This window comes from Columba livia, chromosome 2, assembly GCF_036013475.1.
Source record: "Columba livia isolate bColLiv1 breed racing homer chromosome 2, bColLiv1.pat.W.v2, whole genome shotgun sequence".
NCBI classification, from domain to species: Eukaryota; Metazoa; Chordata; class Aves; order Columbiformes; family Columbidae; genus Columba; species Columba livia.
This window is the reverse complement of record NC_088603.1, coordinates 149,871,697-149,890,395: the sequence shown is the minus strand read 5'-3', so window position 1 is coordinate 149,890,395 and position 18,699 is coordinate 149,871,697. Positions and strand designations below refer to the sequence as shown.

Here is an 18,699-nt window from a genome sequence, read left to right as displayed (position 1 = left end):
TGTCCCTCCGCCGGCCTGGGCCGGGACTAGCTGCCGGAGGGACCAGCGGCCGCGGGGAGCGTGGGGGTGGAGCGTGCGGCGGGCGGAAGGAAGGGAGGCGGAGGGATCCGGGGGCAGGCGGTGCGCAAAGGGCGCGCGGGCTGCGGCGGCCGGAGTGGATGTGGTCCCTGTCCCGCTGCCTGTCTCCGTCTCGGTTCCTCTTGCTCCCATGGTGGTCCTGAGGGGCAGCGCCGCCCGCCCGCCCAGCCCCGCGGCCCGGGACGGCCGCCGTCGGCCCCGCTTCGACATCATGGATTCCAGCTCTGAGTTCATCTCTCTGGAGCCCCCCACGCTCAGCAGCCGCCGCATATGGACGCGCTCCGGAGCTGCCGCGGCCGCCGCCAGGGCCGCGGGATCCAGGGGGACCAGGAGAGCCAATGAGGCCGTGAGTACCGGGAAGGAGAGGGTGTGGAGCGGGACCCGGCCCCGCGGGGCCTCGGCCCGGCCGGGCAGGCGCTGGGCCGTGGGCCCGGGGAGGCGCCTGGTGGCTGCTCGGAGGCGGGGTCCCGGTGCCGGCCGGGAGGAGCCGGGGAAGCCGCGTCCCCCGGAGCAGCACAGGAGGCCGGGGCACCTGGAGGGAACCCCGAGAGACGTGAGGGCTCGGGCTGCGGGGCCGCGGGTGAAGAAGCGGCCGGGGCCCCTCCCCGCAGCCCCGCCACCCGTTCGTGGTGGCCCCACAGCTAAAGGGGCTTCCGTACAACCGGGGGACCGGTGACAACGTGGGGAGAGACAGGCCATGGGGCGCCCGCAGCCCGCGGAATATAAACGTTCTACATTGACTTGCGGTTTGCTGTGTTATCGGCGTTTCCACTTACCCCTTTACTTTGGTTAAATTTGTTACCTAAAAAGTTATCTTAAAAACGCCTTGGAGACTGCTTTACTTTAACTGTGGTAAGCCTCATGGAGAGAGCGCTCGCTGTTTTGATGACAGAAATGTATCAAAACCAGCACTCGGCACACAATATGCGTGACCTGTAACTGTGTTCTAGCTGGCCTGAAGTGCCTGTGAAATGCTCCTCCATCAAGCGTATTACAGGTACTGCTTTGGATGCTTTAAAAGCAAAGCTCTGTTTAGTAATCAGGACTAATTTGTACTTAATTAAGGCACTTACGTGTGTAACGTAAAATGGTGGAAATTCTACTTAAGCTTTTTATGATTTGAATCTACTCTAGTAGAAAAGAGGCAATTTACATGATTATGAAGAATGTTAAGTAGTCCATGCTATCTGCGTCTCAGTGCAACATTTCACTTTGAGAAGTTCATTGTTTCTAATGTAGCCTTCAAAAGCTAAAACTCTTCTGTGCTTTTTCCAAGTCAGGCTCTTCTCCGCAGGGTGTCCTGTGACAAATACAGGCAGAGCAGATCCAGCTCAGAAGTGGTCTGCTCTTCGGGGGAGCCCTGCCTTGGAGTGGACTCTGTTTCCTTCCAGTAGAACTCTTTCGGGGCTTTTAGTTGTATGGATTAACACTTCATTATTTTCAAGACTACTGATCTAAGAAGGAAGAAATCCTTGGGGCAGTAGATTTGTTTGTTTGGTTTTGTCGTCTTTGTTTTGTTTTCTTTACAAACGTTCCTGGAATTGGCTTAAAGATCGCTGCTTTGCTTTTGCAGTCTGCACTAGAAACAGTTGTCAGAGGCTACAGGGAGTTCAGCTGCCTGTTGCACACAGGCTGTGCCAAGTCAGGCAGATAAAGCAGCTGGCACGAGTCTTCCGTGTGGAGAACTGGAATGAGGAAGCTAAATGTAAACTTTTCACTGAAAGCAAAGCAGAATCTTCATTACGAAACTTTGGGTTGCTTTTTTTTTTCTTTTCTCCCAGACCTTTCCCATGCTTTGAGCCATGGAGTCTGTCTTACTTCATATGTAGAATGGCTGGGCTTTGCTGGAGCTTGCAAACTGCAGAGACAATGCAGAAATGCCTGAGATGACAGAGATGATGATGGGTGCATGTTCAGGTCCTAGTGCTTCCTTCCTATCTTGTTGATGTGCAAGGACTTGGTGGTGACAGCTTTTGCAGTTTTTCTGATATCAGCACACAATTTTTCTCTAATTATTTAGCTTATTTCATCCATAGGGAGTAAGCATGTGGCAGAAAGCCTAAGGCAGACCAGCATCTAATGGATTTATTCTCTTCCAAGTTCCCAGTCCCAAGGCGTCCCATGGCAGGTGTAGAGCGGTTGCTGTCCCTCCAGGAGCTGTGTCTGCAGGTCTGGTGTAATTCCCCGGGCTGAACAAGGTTGTTGTCCAGTGACCTGTATTTGAGGGCGGTGTGCTCCAGAGTTCCCCTTGTCTGGGAAAAGTGGAAACTGGCACTTTTCCAGGCTAAGCCTTCAGACTTATCTGCATAGGGAGCTCAGCACCAGAGCTCACAGCCTTGTGAGCTCATTTATCTGTTCTGATAGTGCTTCAACATAGTTACTTCCTCAGAGATACCGGATAGGCAAACACAGTTTTTGTATAAAGACTTCCTAGAAACAATTGAGAAAAGTCACAAAATATGAAATGCTTTCAAAATTGAAAATACAAAATTCTCTCCTCCAGTTGCCTCATCTTTTCAGGTTAGCCGTTTGCTTTTACTGAATTTGGCTTCTTGAGTGTGGATTTTTTCAGCCTGATTAGGTTGATAAGAGTTAGTTATTCTTGCTCTGCTGGCAGCTTCCTGGAGTTAACCTAATGGTTCTTGGTGTCTGCCACCTCAGCAAACTGAGATGCTTTCCTGCTAATGGAGGGCTGTCACAATTAGCAATATACCAAGTTTGCAATATACTGGGTTTGCCCCTGTCCTAATTTGAGCCAAGACTGAGGTAGAAGGGCAGTACAGAGGATAATGAATATCACAAGTATCGTATTGTGAACATTGCATTAAAAATACTTTTAAAATGGCAAACAAGTACATAAGTATACACAGAAAGATTTCTCAGGTCATTATACTGTTTATTTTCTAACATCTGTGCTGACATTCTATAAGTGTTTGTTCTTTTTTCAGTCTGGGATTTGGCCCAGAGATTTGTGAAGCATGTTGTCGCAGTCATCGTATAAATGACATGGCAAACCTTTGAGATTTCTCCCAAGGAATATTTACTTCTAGATCAATGAAGTAGAGGTATCTGAAGTGGCAGTCATAGCTCATGTATCTTGAAGTTTAAGCAAGCTAAATCTTCCAGATTTGCGCCGAACTTTTGGTCTAATTTCACAAGCGATCATGTATTTAGAAATAAAGCCTCTTACTTAGAAAGTTCTCCTTATTTGAAAGTGCCGTGTGTTTGGAGCAGCCGCATCAGGTAGCCCTGTGAACAGTACAAATGGCCTGATCCTGCTTCCCTCTCTGGCTGATCAGAATGGAATCCCATTAGTGGCAAAATACCCACAGACACACACGTATAATACGCGTCCCTCTATTGTTTGGCCTTGTCCCTGCAGCCTGTCTGTGGCTGCCCCAGGTGTCTGGGTCTCCCAGTCTCTGGCAGGCGGGTGTGTGAGCCCCAGGGGTGCACAGCCCTGTCCAGTTACTGGTATTTAGACCCTGCGTGTGTGCTCACACACATAAAATGCACACCTGTACGATGTGTATCCCTCTGTAACTGTCCTTAGACATTCCATAAAACTAGTAACTGGCCCTGGGTGGTCTGGTCTCCCAGTTACACAGATGGGTCCCTGGCCCAGACCTACAGCCTCTCTGATAGCTGCCCCCCAGCCCAGCACTGGGCTCAGACCCCTCCGGTCTCTCCAGTATCTGGCCCAGATTCGTGGCCTTTGCAGTGCCTGGCTCCCAAATCTCTGAGCCCAGTTACCGTAGCCTCTAACGCTGCCTGTGCTGGCCCAGGGTCTGGTAGCGGTGGTGCAGGCTTTTCTGCCACTGGCACTTGGACCTCTGTGCCCTGGGACACAGATAAAACTGCTATGAAATGCATAAATAAGCCAAGACAGACTGTGTGTTTAGCATGAGCGAGGCAGGGGCCCTCGCTGGGTCTGTTCTGTGACCCCCATGTCCCAGGGGTCCCTCACCCCGGAGCCCGGCCTGGGGTGACCGATGGCCTCAGCAGGAGTGGCCTTACCCAGGTGCCTCTGCCCACATGTGCTTCTCTGCTGCTTTTCGTTCATGCAGATTAGCCTTTAATCACCTAGCCTGACATCATGGGTAGCTCCCAGGCACGCTACTGATTTCATAGGATGATACGTAATCCACAGACATACCAGCTGTAGGAATGCTATTGAGTACGTTTCAAGATGAGAGAACATTTCTTGCTCTAGGGGTTTTTTTTCTAGTAGTCTCAGTGATGAATTCCTGAAGTATTGGATTAAGTCTATATATACTCCCGTATGTGAGCGCGCACAAAAACCTGCCTTCTTCAGATAAACCTAGGGCTCTGTGGTGGTGGTAGAGTGGTAGTCCTCACCCTCCCTACAGAAATACCAATGTGAACAAGATCAACAGCCATTTAACCGTGTCTATTGAGTTCCCTTTGGTTTCCCATGGATAAATGCCATCCTCCTGAAGGAAGGCTTTTGATGCAGTCATAAGTGGAACAGAGATAGGAAGAAAAACTCTCCTAACTAGATTTTAATCCCAGGACATGCAAGGTCAAGCTTGACTGCTCCTCTGAACCAATTAGAAATAAAGGTGTGGGTTGTGGTTTTTGCGCTGTGGTTGTTGTTGTTTTCCACAGAATGCTAAGTTTATATGAAAGGCTTTGCTGCAGTTATTTTTTTCAAAGGGTATTAAGCTCAAGTTGTCCACAAGGAAAGTGTGGTGGAGGGGAGCTTTAGCTTTGAAAGCTGTTTTGGTGGTGTTTGTTTGTTTTTCTGAGAGTTACTTCTTGGTGCAGAAGTAGTTCAAGGCTTACCTGCCATTAGTTTCACTGCTATTAAGTCAAAAGAATTACAGACTAAACTTGCCTAAATGATGGAATTTCCTTCTTAGCTCAGCATACATAGTTCAGATAAATACGTTTCTATTTCCTTCTTTCCCTAGGAATTTTCATCTGGCAAAACTGATCTTAAACAGTGTCCATTGAAACATTCAATGAAAAAAACCATGTCGTCCTGTTCAGACTCTAGCTTTGACAAAAGCATGGGAATATTAAGTGAAAATATCAATCGAAGACACTTTACCAGGTATTGCATTTTCAGATGTCCAATCTCTGTTCAATTTGTCGAATTAAAAAGTGAAAGCATGTGCAATTAGTCACATCATCATAAATCTACAGCTAAAAATCTGCAGAGGATTATGACTGTGTTCATGTCAGTGCCAGTATCCTAGAACTAGAATTACTCTTCATATGTCATGGAAAAAGTGAGACTGATGCAGTTCACTTGCAAGAGAAAAGCGTCAATATACTTTATTGATATAAAACAGTGAGTTAAGAAAGTTCAGTGGTAAACGTGACAGTGGTTTAACAAGATTTAATGGCAAGGTACAGTTGATTATTTAGTGCATAGAGGACAGGGTCAGACAAAACTGTTAGGGAGTCATGAGGTTCAGAGAGGACCACCTTGCGTTCCAAACTTCTTCTCAGAGAGGAATCTGAGTGTGGCTGGATCCAGACTTGGTCCCAGACTTGGTCAATAGTTTGTCTAAAGGCTAATATATGTGCAATCAATCCTTTGTATCACTTGGTTAAGATTACCAAGTTTCAGAGCACTTATTCCCAATTCACTTACCATGTATCTGATGCGATAAAGATTCTCTCAACCTCGAGGAGTAACCTCGAGAGACATCCCTACCCAAGGGGAGATCCTGGCGTGCAGCACGCTGCCCTGCAGGAGAGCTCAGCGAGCCCTGGGCTGCCCACTATGTATGGAGTAAGGTGATTGAATTATAGTTATATACCAGCAAGACATCTGGGTCACTGCATCAGCCAGCCTGTGGTGACTGTGATGCCATCCATCTCCCTAAAATCCAACTGCAGTGGGATACAGTAACCACCCCAGGTCGTTAATGCTGGAGCGTGGGGTGGTGGAGCACACCGCCACATCTCAGTGAAAGTCTTCTGGTTGTATAAAAACCACTCATCTTTTCCCAAGCCCTTTGAGATCTCTCCTCTGCTTTAGGTACTGAGATGTTATGTGCACTATTGAGACTTCAAGATTAGCAGGTTAGGAAATGTATGTCTTTATAGAGCTGTCTGCACATGGTATGCAGCAAACTTGGGATCTGCATCCTCTGTGTGGTCCACAGGCTTTTCTTTACATGGTGTGGAACAGAGGATTATAAACTTGGTCGGGTTCCCTAGTCTTAATAGAGAGTAATACAATACAATACTTCTATAGAATTATTCTAATACAATAATTCTTTTGTCCCTTCTCTTTTCCATCCTTTTTCTTAATGCAGGCAGTTGGCAAAGCTGAAATCAGATGAAAAAAAAGAGTACAAAGAAGGTAAGTAGTGGTAACTCTGTAGGGTTCCTTTTTAGCCTCGTTTGGTCACTCCATCTGTTTAACTTAGCCCCCAAAACTTCTGAATTCATCAACCAGAACCTGCTGAGGTTGTGAGAATAGATATCTCAAAGACGGGGAAGCTTCTTGGAGCTTTATGAAAACAAGTAGGTGCAAATAGGGGGATATGCTGTTAATTTCTTTCAGGCTTTGGGAGAATGCAGCATGAATTCCAGCCTGCTGTTAGACACTAGACAATCTGTTCCTTAGCTCAGGTTTCTTCATGACATGGAATCTACAGGACACAAATTCATTGAAAATAGGAGGAAATATTGCAGTGTTATAATACACGTGAGTCAAAAGGAATTCAGTCACGAGATGCACGTAGTCACTGACATGGGGAAGGTGTCACTGAAGTTCAGTGATTTACTTTGGGGTTGAATTGCCGTGCTGAGTACACAAGCGGGCTTGGTGCGGGCAGCTGAGAAAATGGTTATTTCCAGGCAGTGCCCTGCCAGCCCAGGCTGAATGCGGGAAGGGGCCTGAAATACACTGTGTGTGTAGTAATCCAAGTTCCAATTGTGCACCACCTTCTCATTGACCTCTCTTAACTGTTTTAATGTTAGTGCAAGTAATGAACCTGTGGCAAAGGATGCTGTGCGGTAAATACTGGGAAGATCTTTTTTTAAAGCAGACGAGCATCCAGGTTTTTTGGTATTTGGAAGTTTATGCTGAGATATTTCTTATCTTCTAGAGCTTTTGTGTCATGATGCAGAAATGAAAGTGATGCATGTTTGAACAGTGTACTAAAACGTGTATCTTAAGAAGAGACTTCACACTGTAACAATTTTTAAAAAACCTATTAGATACAATTTTACATGAATGGAGTAAAAACACCTTGGAGAGAGGTATTAGTTGTTTTTCCAGAAAGAAGTAACTGGAAGAAACTTTTCTCCTGCATGGAACGAAAAGTTGTGTGTTTGTTTTCATCAGAATGGCTTTCCAGTCTATTAAAAAGCTGCTATATAAGTTGTGCTTTTAAGTAGGTAGCTTAAACATAAGTGATTCCAGTTGAATGCTGTAGTCATGACAATAACTTCTAATTGAATATTTACAGAAAAAAATCAATCCACTGCAGATTTTTTATGTTTTCCTAGAGCAACTATGAAATAAAGGGATTAAGATTTTCTGTCTCAAAATATTTTATATATTAATACATTTTAGTCACCAGAACACTGAAGACCAGAGCTGAAACAAAAGCTATGGAACAAGTTCATGAAGAAAATGGGGATTTGGAGGTCCGCCGAAGCTGCAGAATTCGACAAAGTCGTTACACCACTACAAATCAATCTGTTTTATTTGACAAACTTATAACAAAGTAAGTGGTTTTTGGTTGGTTGTTTTTCTTCATCATCTTGCAAAGCTACTAAAGTGAGCCTGATTAGCAAGCCTTTGTGCTATGGCATAATACTGGCTAGGGACTTTCTCCTTCTTTTGACAACAGAAGAAGGTATTGGGATTCCTGGCAGCAAGGGTTAAGTGCATTCAGTGGTCAGGCCAAGACTTCCCTACATGCCCCCCCCGCCCCAATACATCCCTGTGATAACTGCTGGGCTGCCATGCCTTCCATAGTAGAACCCTCCCATTGTTAAATCACTTGGAACTTTCAGGGTGCTGTAGCAACCTCTGCCAACATTCTGTTTGATGTCTCCTCTGCCTGTACCGGTATGTTCTCTAGTTATTCCTAACAGATTGACTTTTGTAAAGTGTGGGCCTTTGTACTTCACAGCCAAGCTGTTATAACCTGAGTTTTTCAGGAATAGGTGCTTGTGGCTTTTTAAGACTTCCAGGTCTGAGCGTGTGTGCGGGAGGATGTATTTGGAAGGTGCTTTGTGTGTAAAGAGTTTGGGCACAGCAAAGATGACTTAATGCTATAATGCACAGCAACCTAAGTGCTATTAAAAAGTACCATAATTTCCTTGTATTATCTTACTATGATCTTCAAAATCATGGTTTCTGTATTAAAACTGATGTTTTAACAGAGAGAGTGGTCAGGCATTGGAATGGCTGCCCAGGGAGGTGGTGGACTCGCCGTCCCTAGAGGTTTTTAAACTGAGATTGAACATGGCACTTAGTGCCATGATCTAGTAAACGGACAAGAGTTGGACCAAGGGTTGGACTCGATGATCTCTGAGGTCTTTTCCAACCCAGTCGATTCTGTGATTCTGTTTTTTTTACTGTGTTCAGCAAGAGGGAAAAATAAACCTGAAAACAGTGTATGCTTGTAAATCCTCAAATGCTTGTTCTTAAGTCTCTCTATAAAAATGTAAATGTGTGACCTGATTTTTAAGTCGCGTTAAAAAACTTTGCTAAGTGTCAATGACTCTTGCTTTTTGCATACTACGTTAAAACATCATACTGATTATGTGTACTGTTTTAAATGGGATTTTTTGTACTTGCTTGTCTTTGCGCTTACTTGTCAACTTTTTATCTTAGTACTGCTGAAGCAGTGTTGCAGAAGATGGATGACATGGAGAAGATGCGCAGACGGCGGATGATGGAAGACCTCGGGGTGTTTCACGATGCAGAAGAAGTAGATACTAATTTATTTGACAATTTTTGCAAAAGTAGTTTATTTCACATAGGAAAATTATTTAGTTGTAATTTTAATTTAGCTGAAATAACTTCTTCCAAAGAGCAGCGTAGTCTAAAATAGCATTTAGTTTTTCTGTCTAATTATGATTTAGTATCTTACTGTTATGGTCATGCTAGAGATATGTTCTGAGGCTGGAGGAAATCTGTTCTTCAGAAGACATGAAATAGCAGTGACATGCTGAAATATGTGTCTTACGTGATGCTTTCTGGATTGCCTTATGATTTTTGAACAGACACTGTTTACTAACAGCTGTTGCAGAGCTTGGGTTTTCGCTTCAAATCTTACTAAAAACTGAATTCATTGATGTCTGCTTTATCTGTGTGTGTTCTTGTGCCAGGCCTGCCTGTGAGCTTAAGTCCTCTGTCCCTAGAGGAATGTATGTTGAAATTATGTACAGCAATCATATTTCCTCTTAGTTTTACTGCATTAAGTTACGTTTTTCAGTTGTCCTTTTGAATGACAGGCGCTTCATTTTCTAAACATCTTCATAGCCTGCTTTCATAGCTTTTCGTTCAGATCTGAATCCTTTTTTTAAAATGAAAGCAGAATTTTCTGTAGTACTTTGTATCTAATGCCCATATGATTTTTTTTTTTGGTCTACCAGCTATTGTTTCTTCCTGTGTTCTGCCACAATCTTAGATTATTAACCTGTGATTAGTTGATACACTCTGCTTTGTGTCTGGATGAATATTTAACTGTCATGTGTACTAAGCCCTATTTTGGAGCAGAAATTCTTGTTACTAATCCCGGGTGCCAGAATTCTTTTCCTGTTTTCTCCCGCTGTATCTTAATTTAATCTTTTATGTATATGGAGTACCTTGACAATGTTACTATCTAGGCACCAAATGTGCCCTTGTCAGGTTTTCTGCATATTTGTGACTGATTTTTCTTGTTTCTTTTAATTAGGAAAACCTCAATAGGCATTCCCGAGTAAAGAAAGAAATGCAAAGAACGGACAAAGAAATAGCTACTGATCAAGGTGACATTGTAGATTAGTTCTGTTTTAAATTTATTATGCTCTAGCCAAAAGCCTCATTTTAAACAATTGAGACGAGCTGAACTGCTGGCTATTTTTCATCTATTAAAAAACAAAATTTATATTGGTATTGACAGTATAAGCCATTGACATTACAAGCCATAATCAAAGACTCTAGGGCTGTACTGTAGTGAGCTCAGAACAGGTATTCAGGGAAACAAAACCCAGGTGCTTTTCCAAAATGCTTAGAAGATAAAAGGCAACAGATGGCTGTAGACAGGTGGGAATACAAAGAAATGGATGGTATTACTCAGAATGAGAAAGAGCGATCTCACTACAGCAGGAGCGTGACGGTTTTCACGGTTTTGAGAATTTTCAGGAAATGAGGCAGGCTGCCAGATGTGTATGGAAAGCTCCTCCTGAGCGTCCAGAGCAGCAGGGGAGAAGATAGTGGTGTTCATTTTGGTGTTTAGCAGGTAGTCAGTGGCAGCTGCTGGCCGGGCCTGTAATTAGCAGCTGTCATCCCAGTACTCAGTGGGAAATAACATGAGGAATAAGGTTAAATCCTAAAAGGCGATATTAACTTTATGTTTGAAGTGAGGGGGAAAAGGGCTCCTAAGGAGATTGATAGTTTTGACTAAGGCAGTCAGACCAGTGATTCCAGTAGGAGCTTTCTGGATGGAGCAGCATGTGAGAGTGTACATAAGGCCAGAAATGGATGTGGTGGTAGCTGAGCCGATCAGCGTTAGGTTTTGTGGTAGATGTCCATGCACCCTCACGGAGCTCTGAGAGACAGTGGCAGGAGTGTGGGAGCCCAAATATTAACCCTGTAGGGGTTGTAATAACCTCCCAGGCCCATCAGCCCATCAAAGCCCTATCTGCACAAACCCAGAGGAGCCCAGGGGCGCACAGGGGCAGGCAGGAACCCAAATCAAGGACTCAGATCAAGGAGGAGCAGCCACCTTGGTCTGGGCCCCTCCCAGGGCTGTCCCAGCAGAGCCATCAGCCCCAGTGTCCGGGCGTGAGACCCATCGGGGGCAGCTCTCCAGGTCGCCTGTCGGACTAAGCAGCGACTGCCAGGCCTGGGACATGTTGTGGGATGTGGGGGAAGGCAGTTCACACAGGACTTACTGTGGGACCTTCAGGGCAGGAACCAAAGGCAGGACAATGGAGGCGTTTAGGTGATTTTGGGAGGAACAAGAGTGGGGAAATAGAGGACTGATGAGAAGTCACCCAGCAATTTCAGCGAGGACAGAACAGTATCTACACATATACTCCTTTGTGTTTTGTAGTTTCTGGAATGTGTCCTGCATAAGGTAGTCTTAAGGTTTTGTAGGTTTTCAGATCTATTGCATCATAAACATGAAGGCAATAGTAAAACCGATCAGCATCTCTGCAGTGCATTTTTAATTTGACTTGCAACAGTACTTAAACAGTTTAATGTTATGTCAATGTGCAGTAGTTTCATCAGAAGAAAGTGAAGAGAAGGAAGATGATGATGGTGAAGACACGCGAAAGCGTTATGACTTGCGACAGAGGAAAGCTGTTGAGCGCTATCAAGCTCCATTGGAAAGTAGGTTATACACACAGTTTCTCTTAAGAGCTCATTTCTTGCACATAAGTGAGACTTTTTTCTTTTAAATCAAAGTATATCCACACACTCAAGTTGTATTTAAATTTCTTACCTTCATTTTGCAAGTAAATTTTATTGAATGTTTGTATCCTGTGCACACTGGATTTCTTTGCCATGAAGCATACTTGTTGTTTTTCAGTAAAAAAATGTCCTATGTATCATTGAAAGCATAGCAGTTTAATAGATTTGATAATCTTACTCTTGTGGTTCCCAGTTCTCCTTAAAAACCAGCTGTCTTTTTTCTCTTCTGCTGTGCACTGATTTAAAAGAAAATCCCCTCCAGAACACTTGAAACTTCCCCTGGAATTAGAGATGGGTGAAACACATGACATTTTCTGCCTCTTTCACTGTCCCGCTTTCTCTTAAACTTGTTTGTAACGTTATTCTAAATTCTCTGCTTTCAACAGAACCAAAACAACGCAAGATGTATTTTTCAGGCCGCACTTCACCTGTTAGACAGGGCTATTCATTCAGAAATGCTCAGTCACAAGGCTCTTGCTTCAAAAAAAATACCAGGTTGGTGTATAGTTGGAGATAGTATTATATTTATCAATAGTGCTGTCAGCCACATTACTGAATAATCCTTTCGAGGGTTTTTTGAATGGTGGTAATTGCAGATTAAGAGTATGATTGTTAAAGTGGTAGTCTGAGGGTACAAAGAAAACAAATACCGAGGGGGAGACAACACTTTTTATTAGCCATTAGATTTTTAGAAGTGCAACACTTGTGGTCACTGATAAGGTCATTATGGAGGCTGTGACTGAGAACATGTAACTGAAATTAGTTTGTTCTAGAATTGAAGTCAGAATCTCCCTCTGAAAATCTCAGACTATTTAATCTTGAAGGATACCAATTATGTTCTTAAAGCTGGAAATAATTAAGTTAGAGGGAGAGCCTGTATGGAAGTTAGAGTGGAGGGGTTTTTTTTAATCACTCAAATACTGATTTGGGTTTCTCTTTAGAATCAGTAGATGTTTCTGTAGGAAACTATCCTTACACAAGAAAAACGCTAAATGCAGTTTTAAATTGCAATAGTAACGACAAAGGGTTCTGGATCCCGTAAGCAGTTAGAGCATGGAGAATGCCGTCTCTTGCTAGATATGAGCACTTTGTTTGGCATCCTTGAAAGCAGACAGTGACAAAGGAAGGGTTTATGAAGCCAAATTTTTAAATAGGTTGAAAAAGTTTAATATTTCGCAGAGTGTATACATAATGCAAAACGAAACTTGATTTGTGTGTGTGAGAAAGAACTTGGGCAAAATGAGTAATTTTTAATTAAACTTCTTTGCAGAAGAGTTAAACAATTTACCTAGCTCTGAAAAGTTAAATTTTGCAGTCACAAGGAAGATCATGTAATGTACTTTGAAATCAGATTCATAGGGAATACAATGATCTGGAAACTCCATAGACCTTAACTAAATTCTGAGGTAGAATTCACTTAAATTTTTGTATTACTTAGTGTATACTTCAATTTTTTACTTGTTTGTTTGCAGACGGAGACACGCAGTCCACAGCAGCGATTCCACATCCTCTTCCTCATTGTCCTCGTCTGATGACGACGAGCATTTTGAGCCGCATAGGAAGCACAGCCATAACAGAGACTTGAGCAGGTTAATGGAACTGGAGAATGGGGAGGGAGAAATCTACCTGGGAGGAGTTTGCATGTGCCTAACCATGAAGTGTTATCCTCTTCATCTTGTACTGTGTCTAAATTGTGGCAATATTTAATCATATCACTTGGTACTGATGACTGTAATTGGACACTCTAAAAATGAATTTTTAGATTTTATTTTAATAAGCAATTTGATTTCTACGCAGGAATGGGAGGAGGAACACTTCCATCTACTGTTCCTGTGCTTTACGGTAGTTTATTCAGAAAAAAAACCACCATAACAGAAGCTGTTAGAAATAGAAGAAGTGATGGAGGATTTGTTACTTAACAGATGCTCTAGAAAAACTATTTTAATACCAATGTAACAAATTATTTTTTCAGCCCAATTCTGGCACATGCATCCCAAAGTCTTTGGGGAGGACCGGAAGTGGCAGGCAGCCTTTATAATGTTAATCCCCACTGAAATAAGTAACATTTTGAATGCAGAAGCAAAAAACCTTTGAAAGATGTCAGTGTGGTTTGGGGGGTTCTTCCATCACACAGATCAAAGTCAGTTCACTGTCTCCACGTATGGAATAACTTGTTTGAAGCTTGTGTTCATAGATGTGCTGTGCTGTGTAAGTGCTTGGAGTTGTTAATTAAGTCACTTTAATGTCTGGAGTGACCATTTTCCTTGATTTACTCATGGACATTAAATGTAAACCAATTTGAATGAGTATTTAACTATTTAGGATTATATATATAATTAACTATAATAACTGTATTAGGATAAACTGTTAGGTCCATGCTCATTTATAAGGTCTTCTGCATTCACTTGGCATCATTATAAAAGCAGAAATGTAGCTGCATCTGAAGTTACAAAGTGACTTTCTCTTTCCCCTGAATTGAAATCAGGTGTCTTCCCCTGAACTTCCGGAAAGATGATTTAAAGGGAATTCACAAGGATCGAATGAAAATAGGAGCAAGTCTGGCTGATGTTGATCCAATGCAAATAGATAGCTCAGTAAGTACTTGTAGTGTCAGTGAGATGTTCCCAGTGTGTATGAAAGCTTTCAATGACATGCTGTCTACAACTGCCTTGCTTTACAGTTTTCTCTCAAGCAATTTGCAAATTACTCAGAACATTTCCTTTGTGCTGACATACAATTTCTGACGGAACCTTATTGAGGTTGCAGCTTTCTTTAACATATAAAATGTGTTCTGTTGAATCTACCTTTAGGTATGCTTTGACGCTGTGGGTGGTCTTTCTGATCACATCTCAGCTTTAAAAGAGATGGTTTTTTTTCCATTGCTTTACCCAGAAGTCTTTGAGAGATTCAAAATTCAGCCTCCAAGGTAAGAGACATTGTCTAAAACTATAAATTCTCATTCAGTCATTTTCAGGAGAATATTCAATAGAGCTATGAATATGTTTCCATGCCTCAAAATTTTCAGCAGTGTTGATGGTAGCTGTAGTAATAAGTCATTTTTTAAAAATGGATAGAATCCAGAGTATATGTAGGTTCAAAGATGTACTGTGTGGCAAGAATATACTTTAAAAGGTGGGTTTAAGGTGGTTTTGGTTTGAGTTTTATTTACAAGTCAACCTGATTAGTTTATAGGCACAAAGGAATAATAATAAACTGGTAGTCAACTGTGATTTGTTGCTTGGAAGTCCAGTTGTACCTCCCACCAAATCTTTTTTCAAGTGCTCAAGTATCAATTTTACAATTGATAGGACTTGCACCTAGAACCTTGCAGTGTTTGTTGTGCTTGGGCTGAAATACGGATCTGTCCACTTCTTGCATAGCTAAATTAGTTATGTGTTATGGAATGAAATTATTGGAGATTTAATTGATAGCTTTGTATTTGCTTGGTCAGCAAAACTCAATCATGATATACTGAAATGTAACCTTAAATTCTTTACTTTCGGTTACTTTAAAAGTATAACGAATAATGGAGGGAGACAGTCTTTCGGTGTTTTGCTTCTTTATTCATTGAAATTCTTCCTGAAACACCAGTGTATTGGCTTCTCTAGTTGATGGCTACATATTTATCTGGAAATGCGGGATACCTTCCCAGCATTAGACTTCCTCCTCATCATCAGCCATGGATGGTCTGGGAGATCAAATACAATTACTTAAAGCTTTTTAAGGGAGAATGAAATGCCTTACTACCAAACCTTGCTTTACGTGAGGACCAGCACAAATACGCCGTGTATCACTGAAGAATGAACTGGTGGTTCAGCAGTCAGCCCAGTCTCAGATTCTGCGCTGAAGTTTGTTCTCATTTGGGTCCGCTGTGCTATAACCACCCTCACAGCATTTGTCAGAAGTTTTGGAAGTGTCCTTCAGGGACGCTACGATCTTTTCTCAAAGCTTTGTCCATCTGCATGATCCTCTTTATTCATTTCATTTACTGCCTTGTTGAATTGTGGTAGGAACACAAACCTTCCATCTGCTTTGACTTTTCTCACCCTTCAGCTCTTTCCGCCATTTGGTACATATGAAGTGTTTTGGTTAGGAGAGAAGAGTTTTAGATGTTAGGGATGGGGGTTGTAATAGCTACTTTTAATTAAGTTTTTACTTCTGAGATTTATTGTTTTTTTAATTGCAGGGGCTGTCTATTCTATGGTCCACCAGGAACTGGAAAGACACTGGTGGCTCGTGCACTTGCTAATGAATGTAGCCAAGGTGACAGGAAAATAGCCTTTTTTATGAGAAAAGGTGCCGACTGCCTCAGTAAATGGGTGGGAGAAGCTGAACGACAACTTCGTTTATTATTTGATCAGGTAAGGTTGAAATGTGCCGTGTGTTCTGTCTGAGTTGTACCTCATTTTGTGTTATCAGTATTTTTAAGGAGAACTCACTCTTTTTGTGTCTGTCACTTCCTTCCATGGAAATTGGATTGTCAGTGTCTGTTTTGTTTTTTTTAATCTTGAGATATATTGGGAAAGATTAATAAAAGAAATGAGAGACCCTCACAGAGAACCCCCTGCTGCCCCCACCTCAACAAAAAGTCAAAATCAGCCACCAAAGAGGTTACAGGAGGCAAAAGATGGTGGCTTAAGATCAGAGGGAAACAGATGCAGGTTGAAAGCGTGGTCATTTAAATTCCTAACAGACGCTTGCTTCCAGAACCTCTAATTGAATTAAGTCCCGGCTCGGTTCTCAGTGGCTGCCAAATAGCCCGAAGAACTGGTGGTCTGATTTGTTTCCTGTCACCCAGCCTCGGTGGGTGCGCATAGGCTGCTGTCTTCTGTTACACGTGCCACTTCCTCCATTAGCTCAATTAGTGGAGATCCCTGATGCTACTCTGAAAAATCCAGTTCCAGTGACTTTCCCACCGTAACATTTTTCACGCATTTTCTCTTTAAAATAGTGCTGGTTTACTTATGTCAATATTCCCATCTTTTCATTCCAGGCCTACCAGATGCGACCTTCAATTATTTTCTTCGATGAGATAGATGGTCTCGCCCCTGTGCGGTCCAGCAAACAAGACCAGATTCATAGGTAGTACATTTTTTGTATCTACATAGAAGCTGCTTGATCTTTGTGAAAAGAAGACCACAACCTATTTGTGTGACACAGTCATTTATCCTGAAAACTAGTAATCCAATGCCACTAAATTTCAGATGATCTTTAAGCAATAACTGAAAACAATGCACTAAGCTTGATAACAGCAAAAGGCCAGAGTTGCCTTATTGATTTTTTGATGTCTTAAAATGATTCTTTCACTAACCAGTATCTCATCAATTAAAAGCTTGTCCTTTTTGACTGATCGCTGGGGAAGGTTGTGTGGGACGTAACAAAATTTACTAAACTAGTGAATGAAAATTATATTTTCCTGTCAGCTCCATTGTATCAACACTTCTGGCACTTATGGATGGCTTAGACAGCAGAGGAGAGATTGTGGTAATCGGAGCCACCAACAGACTGGATTCCATAGACCCCGCTTTACGAAGACCCGGACGCTTTGATCGAGAGTTCCTCTTCAGCTTGCCAAACAAAGAGGTCAGAACTGAAACTCATCCTTAATGCTAATGTGGCAAAGTCCATATTTATAACAAAGCTGTGTAACAATGCAGCATCATGGAGCAGTTGAAGTGAAAACCTGTATTGTATAATACAATTTGGACAAAGGAGGGATATCTGGAGAGGCTGTGTTGTACTGTGGAGGGCAGATCTGGTACTGAATACATATGGTAAAGGTGATTTCAACAAGCAGTTAGTTCTATAAATAGTTTTGGTTTCTTTGTGACCAGCCAAGAAGATGGGAGGCTGCTGCTAGTCACTGATATTTTTAAGAAACGAAGAGTATATGAATTAGCTATAAGTTACTGCTATCTCATCTTGAAAAATGAAAGAAATAATTCCTTTTTTTCCAAGAAAAACTTTTATTAAGGCTGGTGTGGAATGAATTAATGATTTTTGTTCCCAAAGCGGTTTGTGTTTGCTCACTTATTTAATCCACTTGAGCACTTCCACAATGAAGTGCTCTTGCTCTCAGTTCTTGGTTTATGAGTGGATAGTGGACATACCTGTGTCAGGTTGTTCCAGGCTGGGTATCCTGGGAGATACACAGGTGCAGGGCTTGGGAAGCTTCTAGTTCAATGGTGGTAGCTAAGCAATGAAAAAATAAGTATATAGCGACCAAAAAATATGGGGGGAAGATACTGCGCAAAACTGAGTCCCTGGTTTTGTGTGTTTTCTCTGGCTGTCCAATGATATTTCTTTTTCTCTTATTAGCACTTTTTTGGCAAAAGGATAAAACATTTATTGAAGGCTAGTAAAAGTTCACTAACTGGTATTGAACGCAAACATTGGTCTCCAGTTTTTACCCGCTTTCAGGAGCAGGAGAGGAGGTGCATCCAACAGATAAAATAAGATTCCCTACTGTGGAATAATTCTAGAAATCTGCCATAATTAATCTATGTACCAGGAAATACTTAAGTTACAGGCTTGCTAAGATCAGAGATGGAGAGAGGCAACATTTGACATTGTCTGGATCACTGACAGTAGTTTGAGTCATTGTTCTTTGCAGTAATTGTAGCAATTTGAAACATAGCGCTAGGACTGTTTTCCTTAAATGAACTGGCAAAAAAGCAAGTCTGATGAACTACTGACACTATCACCATAAAATTGTGCTAAATTTGGGAGAATTTTCTTGGTTTGCAGATAAGTTTTTTACTACATTTTTTCCCTCAGGATCCGTAGGTCTCATACTTGCGGAAACTTACTGTTTATGGAAGCTATCAATGTGTTTTATGTCACTGCAGGACCCCAGGAAGAGTTCAGAGTAACAAATTGAGAATTATTGAATTTCCTGCTTGAAAAAGCAGAGAAATGAACTTTAAAGCAATTAGTTGTTTAGCAGATAGGAAACGTATTTGTATAAATGTGGGAGTTTTTTAGATTTTGTGTTGGTT

General features: G+C 42.2%; 1 protein-coding gene across 1 annotated transcript in view; it reads left to right on the top strand.

The window, feature by feature from the left end:
* The first annotated feature begins 20 nt into the window (after window positions 1-20).
* ATAD2 (ATPase family AAA domain containing 2) overlaps window positions 21-18,699 on the top strand; it is a 33,787-nt gene continuing 15,108 nt past the window's right edge. The window contains exons 1-14 of the mRNA XM_021294236.2: window positions 21-424; window positions 5,013-5,155; window positions 6,372-6,418; window positions 7,640-7,793; window positions 8,912-9,008; window positions 9,978-10,050; window positions 11,507-11,620; window positions 12,088-12,196; window positions 13,174-13,290; window positions 14,187-14,295; window positions 14,512-14,627; window positions 15,888-16,062; window positions 16,695-16,783; window positions 17,125-17,284. Coding sequence (XP_021149911.2) covers window positions 209-424; window positions 5,013-5,155; window positions 6,372-6,418; window positions 7,640-7,793; window positions 8,912-9,008; window positions 9,978-10,050; window positions 11,507-11,620; window positions 12,088-12,196; window positions 13,174-13,290; window positions 14,187-14,295; window positions 14,512-14,627; window positions 15,888-16,062; window positions 16,695-16,783; window positions 17,125-17,284 — 1,719 coding nt within the window. The 5' untranslated portion in view covers window positions 21-208. The remainder of the gene's footprint in view (window positions 425-5,012; window positions 5,156-6,371; window positions 6,419-7,639; window positions 7,794-8,911; window positions 9,009-9,977; window positions 10,051-11,506; window positions 11,621-12,087; window positions 12,197-13,173; window positions 13,291-14,186; window positions 14,296-14,511; window positions 14,628-15,887; window positions 16,063-16,694; window positions 16,784-17,124; window positions 17,285-18,699) is intronic.